This window comes from Archocentrus centrarchus, chromosome 7, assembly GCF_007364275.1.
Source record: "Archocentrus centrarchus isolate MPI-CPG fArcCen1 chromosome 7, fArcCen1, whole genome shotgun sequence".
In the NCBI taxonomy this organism is placed as follows: domain Eukaryota; kingdom Metazoa; phylum Chordata; class Actinopteri; order Cichliformes; family Cichlidae; genus Archocentrus; species Archocentrus centrarchus.
In genome coordinates, this window is record NC_044352.1 from 24734792 (window position 1) to 24745766 (window position 10975).

At 39.4% G+C, this 10975-nt stretch overlaps 2 protein-coding genes across 2 annotated transcripts; one reads left to right on the forward strand and one right to left on the reverse strand.

The window, feature by feature from the left end:
- Positions 1–985: 985 nt before the first annotated feature.
- Positions 986–5199, reverse strand: taf10 (TAF10 RNA polymerase II, TATA box binding protein (TBP)-associated factor). Its single transcript, XM_030733854.1, has 5 exons — positions 4822–5199; positions 2615–2772; positions 2407–2471; positions 1465–1579; positions 986–1305 (listed from the first exon to the last, which is right to left on the reverse strand). Exons 1-5 carry the CDS (start codon positions 4952–4954, stop codon positions 1216–1218), a joined length of 561 nt encoding a protein of 186 aa, XP_030589714.1. The 5' UTR covers positions 4955–5199; the 3' UTR covers positions 986–1215.
- A 308-nt stretch (positions 5200–5507) lies between these two features.
- On the forward strand, positions 5508–10975 carry LOC115783103 (putative oxidoreductase YteT). Its single transcript, XM_030733754.1, has 14 exons — positions 5508–5835; positions 6097–6227; positions 6521–6605; positions 6675–6748; positions 6841–6900; positions 7048–7155; positions 7538–7594; positions 7873–8003; positions 8167–8221; positions 8299–8391; positions 8515–8649; positions 9427–9528; positions 9803–9964; positions 10206–10975. The coding sequence occupies exons 1-14, from the start codon at positions 5670–5672 to the stop codon at positions 10332–10334; spliced, it is 1488 nt and encodes a 495-aa protein (XP_030589614.1). The 5' UTR covers positions 5508–5669; the 3' UTR covers positions 10335–10975.

Genomic DNA, 10975 nt, shown 5'->3' on the forward strand with positions numbered 1-10975 from the left:
TCTACATTTTCATTATTTTGTAGCAGTTTTTTGTTTGTGGCAAGGATGTGGCATTTACTATTAATTCAAATCTATACGGGAATAAGGACACTAGTTTACTTGCGACTAGTGAAGCATATATATATATATATATATATATATATATATATATATATATATATATATATATATATATATATATATATATAAACACATTAAATTTCACAATTCAGAGTATCCATCTTCCTATCTTCCTCTGCTTATCCTTTTCAGGGTCATGGGGAAGCTGGAGCCTATCCCAGCTTTCATAGGGTGAGATGCAGGGTACACCATGGACAGCTCGCCAGCCTGTTGCAGGGCTAACACAGATAGACAACCATAATTTTAGAATCACCAGTTAACCTAACACCACTAAGTGCATGTCTTTGGACTGTAGGAGGAAGCCGGAGTACCCGGATAAAACCCACACAAACACAGGGGAGAACATGCAAACTCCACAGTGAAAGGTCCCAGCCAATTCAGAGTAATTGTGCAATAAAAGATTGCGAAAAGCAGTTCTGCCCTCGAATCTGATCATGTGTGTCAAGGACATTACACAAATCCACTTGGGTGGCATGAAGCCTCATCATAATGGGTCCGACAAGTTTGGTGTGGACATACAAGCACTATCAGAAACTGTGCAAGCCAGGATATACAGATGGAAAAGGACAATCTATAAGGCTGCATGATGTGTTGTCAGCATTATAAAGCCAACTTTAGATAGCTTCTTTAGACTGGGAGTTTGGCTATGTAAGAGGGGAAGTTTCCAAGATGAAAAGCATCCCCAAAAGACTAACAATCACAACAATCATTTGAAAGAATAAAAAAAAAAAAAAGGTGAAAGTTATAACCAAGTATGCCCCCTGCTCTGAATCCAACAGAACACATTGGGAGTATTTTAAAGTAATAAGGCAGAGCAACAAAACCCACCCAGGAAGGAGCAGCTTAAACACATCTGACACCTCCGTAGAAAAAGGTTTCTGTTAAAGGTTTTATTTTCACAATAAAACAACATTTTTACAAATTAACAAAATGCAAAGATTGCTTCACAAAAAAAAGACAAACTGCAAAGATTTGTCAAAGTTGTACTAACTCAAGGTGAGAAAAAAAAAAATTAGCAATAAAGGTGATGACAAACTATGCTGTGTAAGCAGGGAGATAAGTACTAGCAATAGCAAAAAGCTCTAAAAGACAGTTTTATGTAAAGTAATAAGGTTTCTTGACATTGACGCCATATTCTGAGAGGGCAGGAGTCAGGTCCTCCATAGTCAACGTGTACTTCTTATCCTATACGCGGAAAATGGAGAAAATAAAATTGTCAGGAACATATTAACTCAAAGCAGATGACAGCTGCTTCTTTTAGCAACACTCGCACATAGCGCTCTCAAAATATTGTATGACGGATTCATATTTAAAATTGCACGTTAAAATTAGACAAAATCTCACCTTTGTCTTACTTCTTGAGCTTCCTGAGGCGGTGCCTTTCATTTTGCAGTACTGCAGCGCATCGTTGGCGATGTCCGAGATAAACTTCTGGGAAGCAAGGGAGATCAGACGAATTCTATGCATGGAAAAAAAGAAAATAGTTAATGCATTTTTTTTTAACCCCTGGAGGTTAACAGCCCACCTGCAGGTGTTTTATTTTGAAAAACACTACACAAAAAAAGCCCTGAGGTTCACTGTTCCTCTGATCTTGTTTACACTGAATAATCATCAGTTTTTCTTTGTTTGAAGCAAAGTCTGCATTAATCTAATCACTCAACACTCCCTTTAATCTTAGAAAGCACAATGCTGCCTAACTGAAAATGGCATTAAGATAAGAAATACTTTATCTTATTGTTGAAAAATTCATTGACTTGAACAGGAGCACAGAAATACATGAAAATCTAATCATCTCTTTATAACTTCAAAATGTCCCCATTGCCAGGTTACATTAATTCCAGACTCACGCAATGTCTTAAACTCAAGTTTTTAATAGTGAACTCCCATTTATACAAAGGCTTTTGCAGTGAACTGTTTGCTTTGTAAATATGTGGCTATGAGCTAACCTCTAAATGTAACAACTATGAAAAGCCTTGCGTTTTGTGTCACGTGTGGTTTATTAGATGCACTCGTGTTAGGATTAGGCTCCTTTCCATAAATGCATACTGTCAGATGCATACTTGTTCCTCTTATACAATTTCCACTTTGAGGACACATGCACAGGTGGTGCCCTTGTTACTGCATGTAATGTCTACACAGACAAGTCCATGAAGTTACAGCAAACCGGAGAGTACATCCACCACACATTTGCCTCTGATGACAAAATCTTTTAATCACTCGGACCCAAGCAGACCCACACATCCCTGCAGATGCAGAAAATCTTAAGACTACACTTCATATACTCACATCCTTGGATCAGAAGCCTCAAAGCCAGCCCGGTTGAGGTAGTAGCCCGTGACTGCATCAGGAATCTGGGATAAAAAAAAAAAGACCTGCTTACGTACATGCGATTAATATTATTAATACATGTGCCAATCGAGCAACGATTAAGATTCATTTCTGGCATGGCCAAAAATGTGTGAAAGCACGATGTAGCAAGTGCTGACTGACGTACCGTGGGAGTGTAATCTTCCAGCTGCATGAGGAAATCAGCCAGCGGCGTGGTGGAGACAGCAGGCTTCACATCACCGTTGGTGATGCCACCAGGAACGTAGACTCCATTAGAGACAGATGTGTCTGCAGACGGTGTCACCACGGCTGACGAGGATGAAGCTGTGAAAGGGGACAACAAGATGAGTCTATTACATTTTTAAAGGATGGTACATACATACACACACACACACCCACCACATTTCACAAATGTTAATGACAATTTTACTTGTGGACAGGAATAAGCAAAGTCCAAACTCTTTTTGATATTATGAGGCAGGACAGTATAATGTGGACAAGCAAGCAAACCATCCATCTCAAGTAAAGAAAAAAGAAACAGCTGTTCCATGTTGAACTAGACTGACTAACGCTGCCTTTGCTCAACTTGGGAGTTTCTTATGGCACTGTGCAAAAGTCTTGAGCCAGCCCTCCTTTTTTTATATTTTGCTTTCTTAAAGTGCTCTTGAACAATAGTTCTCCAGGCTTTCTAAAGGTCTTTCAGAGTTTTTCTTTAGCCAGTGTTTGCTTCCCCCCCCCCCCTTACTTTCAATCCAGTCCTTGTACCAAATTATTTTCAGAGGAATATTTGTTTGTTCTTTAAGCCACTTAACAATGACCTATAAATCATTCAAGCATAAAAAAGGCACCAAACTCAAGGGATGAACCAGTGTTGTGTCTACATTTACAAGAAAATATATATATTTCAATTGTATCTTTAGGCACTTTGCTACCAGCAGCCTATCACACAAACACCATTTGTTTATGCAATAATAGGAAATAATCTGTTCATGAAAAATCAGCAGGGTGATTTCCAAAAAGCTATTAACTGAAAACTTTGCATCTCTGCGTGGTGTGCAGTGTGTTTTTTTTTTTTTAAAAAAGAAAAAACTGGACAAGCAGAGAACAGAAAGAGAAGTGGCAGGCCTAAAAAAAAAAAAGAAAAGAAAAAGAAAACTATCTATAGCAGATAAACAGCATCTGAAAGTCATGTCCTTAAGAAAAAGGATTTTTTTTTTTAAAAATCCAGCAGAGACCTGACACAGGACCTGAGACATGCATCTGACCCTTCAGTCGATCCATCTACTGCTCACTGAAACCTCATCAGAAATGGTCTCAGGGGAAGCTTGGCTAACAACAAGCCATTTTTAAGGAAGGGAAATGGAGAAAAAGACAAAAGGCTGCCACTGCCAAATGACACAAGAGCTGGACTAAAAATCAGTGGTCTTATAGAGTGATAAATCCAAATTTGAAATTTTTGGTTCAAATTGTCAATATCTATGGAGGACATCAGCAGAGAGGTACAACAGTGAGTGTCTACAGCCATCTGTAAAACACAGTAGAGGCTCTGTCATGGTTTGGGGCTGCCTTTCAGACAGTGCTGTTGAGATCTTGTCAAAACTGATGGATTTATGAATGCAGAAAAGTACCATCGGTTTTGATCGACCATTCAATACCGTCTGGAAATGCCTTCATTTTTCAGCATGATCCAGGTATGCGTTTACTGCCAATGCAGTAATAGCATACCTGGATAGAAAAACACACAGTGAAACACTATCAGTCATGGATCGGCCTCCCCAGAGCCCAGACCTCAACATTATTGAAGCAGTGGGGATCATCTTGTCAGAAGAGAACAAAAGGCAGAAAACAACCAAAGAAAAAGACTGCTTAAAGAAATGATAAGAAAGCTGCCTAAGAGAGTTCAGGCTGTACTGAAGGATACCAAATATTGATTTTCAAGCTGATTACCCTGTTTTTGCTTTGTATACCGCATTTCCATGTATGATTGCACATGTTTCAATTACTGACTGCACCTATTTCCAGTTTTTCCTAGCGAAATATAAAGAAATGAGGGGTGGCTCTATTATTTATTTATTTGTACAAAGGCTAAAATTTTTAAGTTAGTGATACAGGGTAAACCTTAAACATGGGACTCGGTAGGTTTTTGTGTTAAATACAACTAAATCATAGTAAAATATTACGCGTCAGCCCCTTAAATCTACTCACTTCGCCAAGATATGAAGTTTTGCTGATGGTTTTTAAAGTTTAGTACGAGTTTCTCTCAGTCAGCTTTGACAATTTTGTCAACAATAAATGCACATCGAGGAAATTTCCAATCATGACAGATCAAGCAGTAGATGCGCTGAAGACAACAACAAAGCCACGTTACATTACCATTACTCGTGACCGAAGGGATGCTGCTCACGTTGGTTGTCGTATTATCATTAGCGATGCAGTTACTTGCTGTTGAAGACGTCGTAGAAGGCACTCCTGTTGTTACAGACTGATTCACGTTGTCCATATTCATGTCGGTGTTAGCTAACGAGCTAACCGTAGTTAACTAGCACCAAAATATGCCCAACACAACAGCACCGTTCTTCACAGCTGCAGGACAAATGTTCTGCGAAAAGGTTTCAGTGCAACGCTACCTTGTAAGTCAGAGAACAAAACTATTAAAGATCAAAAACTCTAACTCGCATCAGAAGTGTTCGTGAGACCTTTGCAGCAAAACGCTGAGCCACTACTGAAGTTAATCGTATCACGTGACTGGAACTCGTCCTCGTCTTTGTGGGTTTTTTTTATTTTTTTTTATTTTATTGCTGACTCGATACCGCCGCCTACAGCAGCGGAGTGTGAAGGACAAACCTGTTTTTAACCAAAACATTTGCGCGACATTTAAAGCTTTTACCATGCGCCCATACATGTGAAAAAGCAGTTTCTTACTTAAACCCGTGTGAACGAAAATATCTGCTCTTATCCTCTTCTAGTAGATGTTATGTCCATCATGCCACAACATTGAAATATTTCGCCGAGTGGCGAACCTGTTAACCGAGTTCATTGGTATCGTAAGTCACAACGCACTCACCTAGTTTTTACTCAAGGCCTCTTATTATTCTAATGTCTCTTCTCTAAATGCACAAGTTTAAGTTCAAAAGGCGTTCAAATCTACTGGAAGTTGAAATGGGCAGTTTACGAGGCGCTGTAAATGCAGCACACTGCAGGGGGCGTTGAGGGACTATGGGATGTTTTCCGGGGGGATGTTCTCCGACGAAAAAGAAGAAGATCACTATTGTTGGAGTCGGTCACTGAAGCGGACTTTAGGCTGGGCTCTTGATCAAATTCAGTCCTGTCTTCACCGGACCAACGCGGAAGACAAGACGTTTGCGACAGTTATATGGGGCAAAGCAGGTATTTATAGTCTTTATAAACGGACAAATATTATTCCGCCGGAATTACTGCTTAATAACTTTCAGAAGCTTCCTCTCATTCCCCGTTCAGTAATCAGTGTTTAAATTGTTATTTAGTTCACTTTTAAATGATTGCTACTTTAGTGTCAATCTCTGTACATCTAACGTGTATACATATAATTAAAACGGTGTTAAAGCAAGTATAATATGCCTGTCTCATGATTGTTTATTACCTTGACCTTTGTGGGTGGTGTGTCTCCAGGCTTTATTAATTTGAGCCAAAGTTCACAGACTGGCAGAATGACTGCTCCTGTCCGTGTGATCGTGGTGGGAGGAGGATGTCGAGGGGAAGGACACTCCCACTATGCATCCATTCATCCTGAACGCATGCAGGTTAGGAGGGAGGCTGTTGTATGTTTGACAAAACGTCAGCTCGTCTTCATCTGTCACAGTAACCTGCAAGTGACAAATTAACTGAATTAAAGGGTTCATTCACTGCATTGAAAGGGATGAGCCTTTAAAACGATTTTGCTAATAAATACTGTGAATTTCTTAATACTGGATTCTTATTTACAGTTTGTCATATCCCTTGATTGTAATCCTTCGTTACTCAAGTCATTCCACGCAGTGAGCTGTAATGTTTAAGAGAGACTAAATACACTATTTATGCACCTTTACCTTCTCAGGTTGTTGCAGTGGCTGATCCACGGAAATTTGCACGGAGCAAATTTCAAAAACAACACAAAATCTTAGAGGAAAACATCTTTGAAGGTGAGCATGAAGAGGAAGATGTTTATAACCATCTGCCCTGCAATTAATTACTGAATCCTCTTTTTTCAGACTGGCACGCTGTAGTCGAAAGAGAAAAGTTTGCTGACGCTGTATTAATTTGCACCCCGGATCGCCTCCATAAGGTAAACATACAACACAAATGTATGTACTTCATCTTATGCAGCACTTATTTATTATCATAATCAATTATAGTAATCAAGTTTATGTTCCCTAGGAACCTGCTGTGGCCTTTGCAAAGAAGGGCTATCATATTCTTCTGGAGAAACCAATGGCAGTGAGTGTTTATGGATGTTACTGATGAGTGGATTTTACAGCCATTAAAAATGTGTTTCTTTAAAAATTCTTTTGGTATCTTTTAATATGATTTTTACATCAAACTGCAGCACAATTTCATTCTTTTAATGTGTCCACGTGACTTCAGACGACCGCAGAAGACTGCACAGCGATTGTGGAGGTTTGCATTCAGAGCGGCGTGATGCTGTCTGTGGGTCACGTTCTCCGCTATGATCCACTCATCCACAAGATAAAGGTGAGCATGGTCTGTTGGACTTTGTTTATCCAAATGTGAGTTTATGTCAGCAGTTAATTGCATCTAGTTTGGGTTCAAACCTTTGAATTTCATCCTGCCCAAATCGAACGGACCTCTTCCTCATTCAAATCAGCAACGCACTCACAGAATCGGCAGCATTGAGGCGAATCAGCAAAGAGAGCTATCCCTTTATTGAGTTGGGTTTTGTGTTTCTTATGTGAAAGTGCAAAAAAAGTAGTTATCAGGATTTTAATAAAGAATGCTGAGGATGTTTTGCTTGAAATTAAAACTACAGTTTTCTCATGATTGGGGAAGCAGCAAAGAAAATTCTATATGAGCATTTTGCTTCTTTCATTAGCAAAAATAAATGGTCTTTTTCCAGGAACTCATAGATGCTGGAGTCATAGGTGATGTGTTCCACATTCAGCACCTGGAACCAGTGAGTATGCAATGCAGATACAATAGAAATGTTATTATTATTATTATTCTAGTGAATTTAATGGCAACAAGTTAATTCTTCTTTTGTTGTTGAGATCGTGGTGCAGCATAAAACACCATCTCAACAAAAAAGAAGAATGCCTGCCTCCAAATTACAGTCATGTGACCTGTGGACAAATGTGCAATTGGTTGTTTTGTTTGTTTGTTTGTTTGTTTTAGTGTCACTCAGTGTTATATTCCTGCAGCATGTTTAAAAACAGAATCGGCCTCTTCTTCCAGGTCGGGTTTTATCACTTTGCTCACTCGTTTGTTCGAGGGAACTGGAGGAATGAAGCAGAGAGCTCTTTTGCTCTTCTGGCTAAATCATGCCACGACATCGACCTCATACATCACTGGGCTGGAGCGCGCAGGTAAATCATTAGACAGCAGTCAGCGATAAACTCCAGGCTTGCTTCATTTTAAAAAAAAAAGCAAACAAACTACACCTTTACCCTGATTTTGTTGGACTGCAGGTAGACGGGGATATTTTACTGTGAAGTTTGATTGTTTAATATGGCAGTTTGTCCTCGCCAGGTGTGTGAAGGTGTCATCATTTGGATCTGTCAGCCACTTCAATAAAGAAAACAAGGTGTGCAGTCTGTTCAGTGATTTAAATCTCTATATTAAAGGTGAATATAAAATGTAACGCTTTTATTTTTGTGTCAGCCACCAGGTGCTGCAGATCGCTGCCTTAACTGTTCAGTAGAAAGAGACTGTCCATACTCAGCGTGCAAAATCTACTTGGACAGAGTGAAGAAGGTAAACATTCCAACACGTGACTTTAATCATTTAGATACAAAACACTCTGTGTACACAATTCTCTAATTCTTATACATATTTTTATGTGTACCATGTGTGTGTGTGTGTGTGTGTGTGTGCTAGGGTCACACTGGCTGGCCAGTATCAGTCATATGCCCGAACTCATTCCCAGACATCGAGTCAGTAACGGAGGCACTGAAGACTGGACCATATGGCCGCTGTGTCTATGAGTGTGACAATGACGTCTGCAGTAATCAGGTTAGAAGCTGCAGCACTGAGCCTTTCTGACTCTGAAAGGGTGGTTCATTCAGCTGAACGGACTATCAGAACCACCCTGCTCAACCTGCAGGACATTTACACCAAACAGTGCTATGAAGATACTAAAACAGTATAACTGCGCATGTGACAAATAAACCTTATCTTATCTACATGCTGCGTGACTGTGCAGGCGGTGCAGGTTCGCGTCCCGACATATCACCATTTACCACACGTCTTACCCCATCTCTCTCCACTGCATACGACCAAATAAAGCTGTAAAAGTCCAAAAAAAAAATTTAACAAAAACATAATTCAGGATTTTTTTTTCTCTGTGCTTCTAGCTGCGCCATTTTCAAATGGATGTACTAGTTTGTGGCAAATTGCTTATTTATACTTTCTTTTTTCTTTAATCTCAGCAAACAGTTATCTACATATGAATTTACATAACTTGAAGGCTAGAAAAGACATTTTAGTACAAGAAGCTTTCTGGTTTCTGGTTGTCGTCCACCTTCCTCTTCTGTACCACTCACATTTCAGCAGGATTTGTTGCATGCAGGGAGTCAGTTTGTGTGACGAGCAAGAGACAGGCTGCACTTGGAGGACTGTCTCTGAACCAGCGGCTATTTTATTTATTTTTTTAATCTGAATTTATAAACTATGACCGATGAACATAACAGGAAGTGTTGCTCTGGATTCCACTGGCTACACCTGAAGCCAAAAATATTGGACTGCATTTCGTTCCTTTTGTCTCATCTCATTTATCTGATCTCTGCGCAGGTTGTCAACATGGAGTTTGAAGGGGGTCTGACGGCAGCCTTTTCCATGGTGGCATTCACTGAGGAGATTTGCCAGCGAAAAACAACCATTTATGGCAGCAAGGTAGGACTGTAATTAATGTCTCTGGGAAAACATGAAAAACAGAAATTAGCAGGAGAAAATCTCATAGAAATGCATTCAATATTAGATTAGATTAGATTTATTGTAATTGCATATGTCACAAGTACAGTGCAAAGAACTGCAGATTGCATCTAACCAGAAGCGCTTGAGCGGTGATTAAAAAAAAAGAGCATATGATAACAGGAGCAGTATATGTACACAATGTGTTAAAAGCATCCTGTCTTTGGTACGTATCTAATGAACGTCCTCTTCTCAGGGGGAGCTCTACTACAATGGTCGCGAGATCCGTGTGTTCGACTTTCTGACCCAGAGAGCCACAAAGCACACTGCAGACACCAACATTCCCGGGCAGTTTTTTATGAGTGGGCACGGTGGAGCAGACTACCACCTTATACATGCCTTCATTTCTGCTGTGGCAGTGAGTGCTTGCAATTATTTAATTTTTTTATATCTCATTTCAGATAAGATTAGTTTTGTTTGTTACTTCTTTGGTTGCTGAATAGATTTGCTTTTGTAGACCATTTGAGTTGTACTTGCATTTGAGATTTTCAGTATTATCTGTATTTGCTTTTTATACCTCTGATGCAGGATATAAAGGATGTATGTACTGTATGTGTATATGCTCTGAATATTTTGTATTATTTTTTTGGTGATTGCAGAACAATGATCCATCGTTGATACGGTCGGGTCCTGAGGAGACGCTGCTCAGCCATTTGTTGGTGTTTGAAGCTGAACGTTCACGACTGGAGAGCAGAGTGGTGCACTGCGGTGACACTAAACACAACTGAAGAAAACAAACAAACTACAAAACATTTTTAACATATTTTGTTATGTCTCCTTAATAAATCAGCCTAATACCTCTATCATTAGTGATTAAACACATAATTGAAACATTATATAGTGTATCTTCATTTAATAGTGTGTCAATGTACTTTGTCAGTTACTTGAGATTTATAAGTACACAGACACCTATGTGCAGTTTACCAGATGTTTTCTCAACAATGATTCGTTTTCCTTAGTCTAACTGATGTCCCCAGTAAGTAGGATGATTGATGACTGTGATACTGGTGGCACTCTCTTCTTAAACTGACTATAACTGATCTATGGGTATGAAGCTGCAGCTGCTCGACCTTTGGGAGAGGAATGTTGTCCCATTCTTGTCTGATTTAGGATTTAGGATTGCTCAACAGTCCTGGGTCACATTTCATGCCACTCTAAATGTTTTCAGCTGGTCAAAGGTCTGGACTGTTCAGCACCCAGAATCTTCTACTTTGAAGCTGTGCTGTTGTAATGGACCTATAACAGGTGATGGTCCTTCTCCTCTTTAGTGTCCATCGTTTATTGTTTTTAATTTTGATGATTATGGCTCACAGATTAACAAATTATTACAATATTTAATATTGAGTTTAATTAAAGTACTTTTCAAATA

Bases quoted from the DNA above. Each gene is read 5' to 3' on its own strand.
- taf10 (XM_030733854.1), bottom strand. From the start codon at position 4,954: ATGAATATGGACAACGTGAATCAGTCTGTAACAACAGGAGTGCCTTCT. The intron at 1,580-2,406 runs GTGAGTATATGA...TTCCATGCATAG, and splicing joins GAGGCTTCTGATCCAAGGAT to AATTCGTCTGATCTCCCTTG. The intron at 1,306-1,464 runs GTGAGATTTTGT...TTCCGCGTATAG, and splicing joins GCTCAAGAAGTAAGACAAAG to GATAAGAAGTACACGTTGAC.
- LOC115783103 (XM_030733754.1), top strand. From the start codon at position 5,670: ATGTTTTCCGGGGGGATGTTCTCCGACGAAAAAGAAGAAGATCACTAT. The intron at 8,004-8,166 runs GTAAATCATTAG...TGTCCTCGCCAG, and splicing joins CACTGGGCTGGAGCGCGCAG to GTGTGTGAAGGTGTCATCAT. The intron at 8,650-9,426 runs GTTAGAAGCTGC...ATCTCTGCGCAG, and splicing joins ATGACGTCTGCAGTAATCAG to GTTGTCAACATGGAGTTTGA.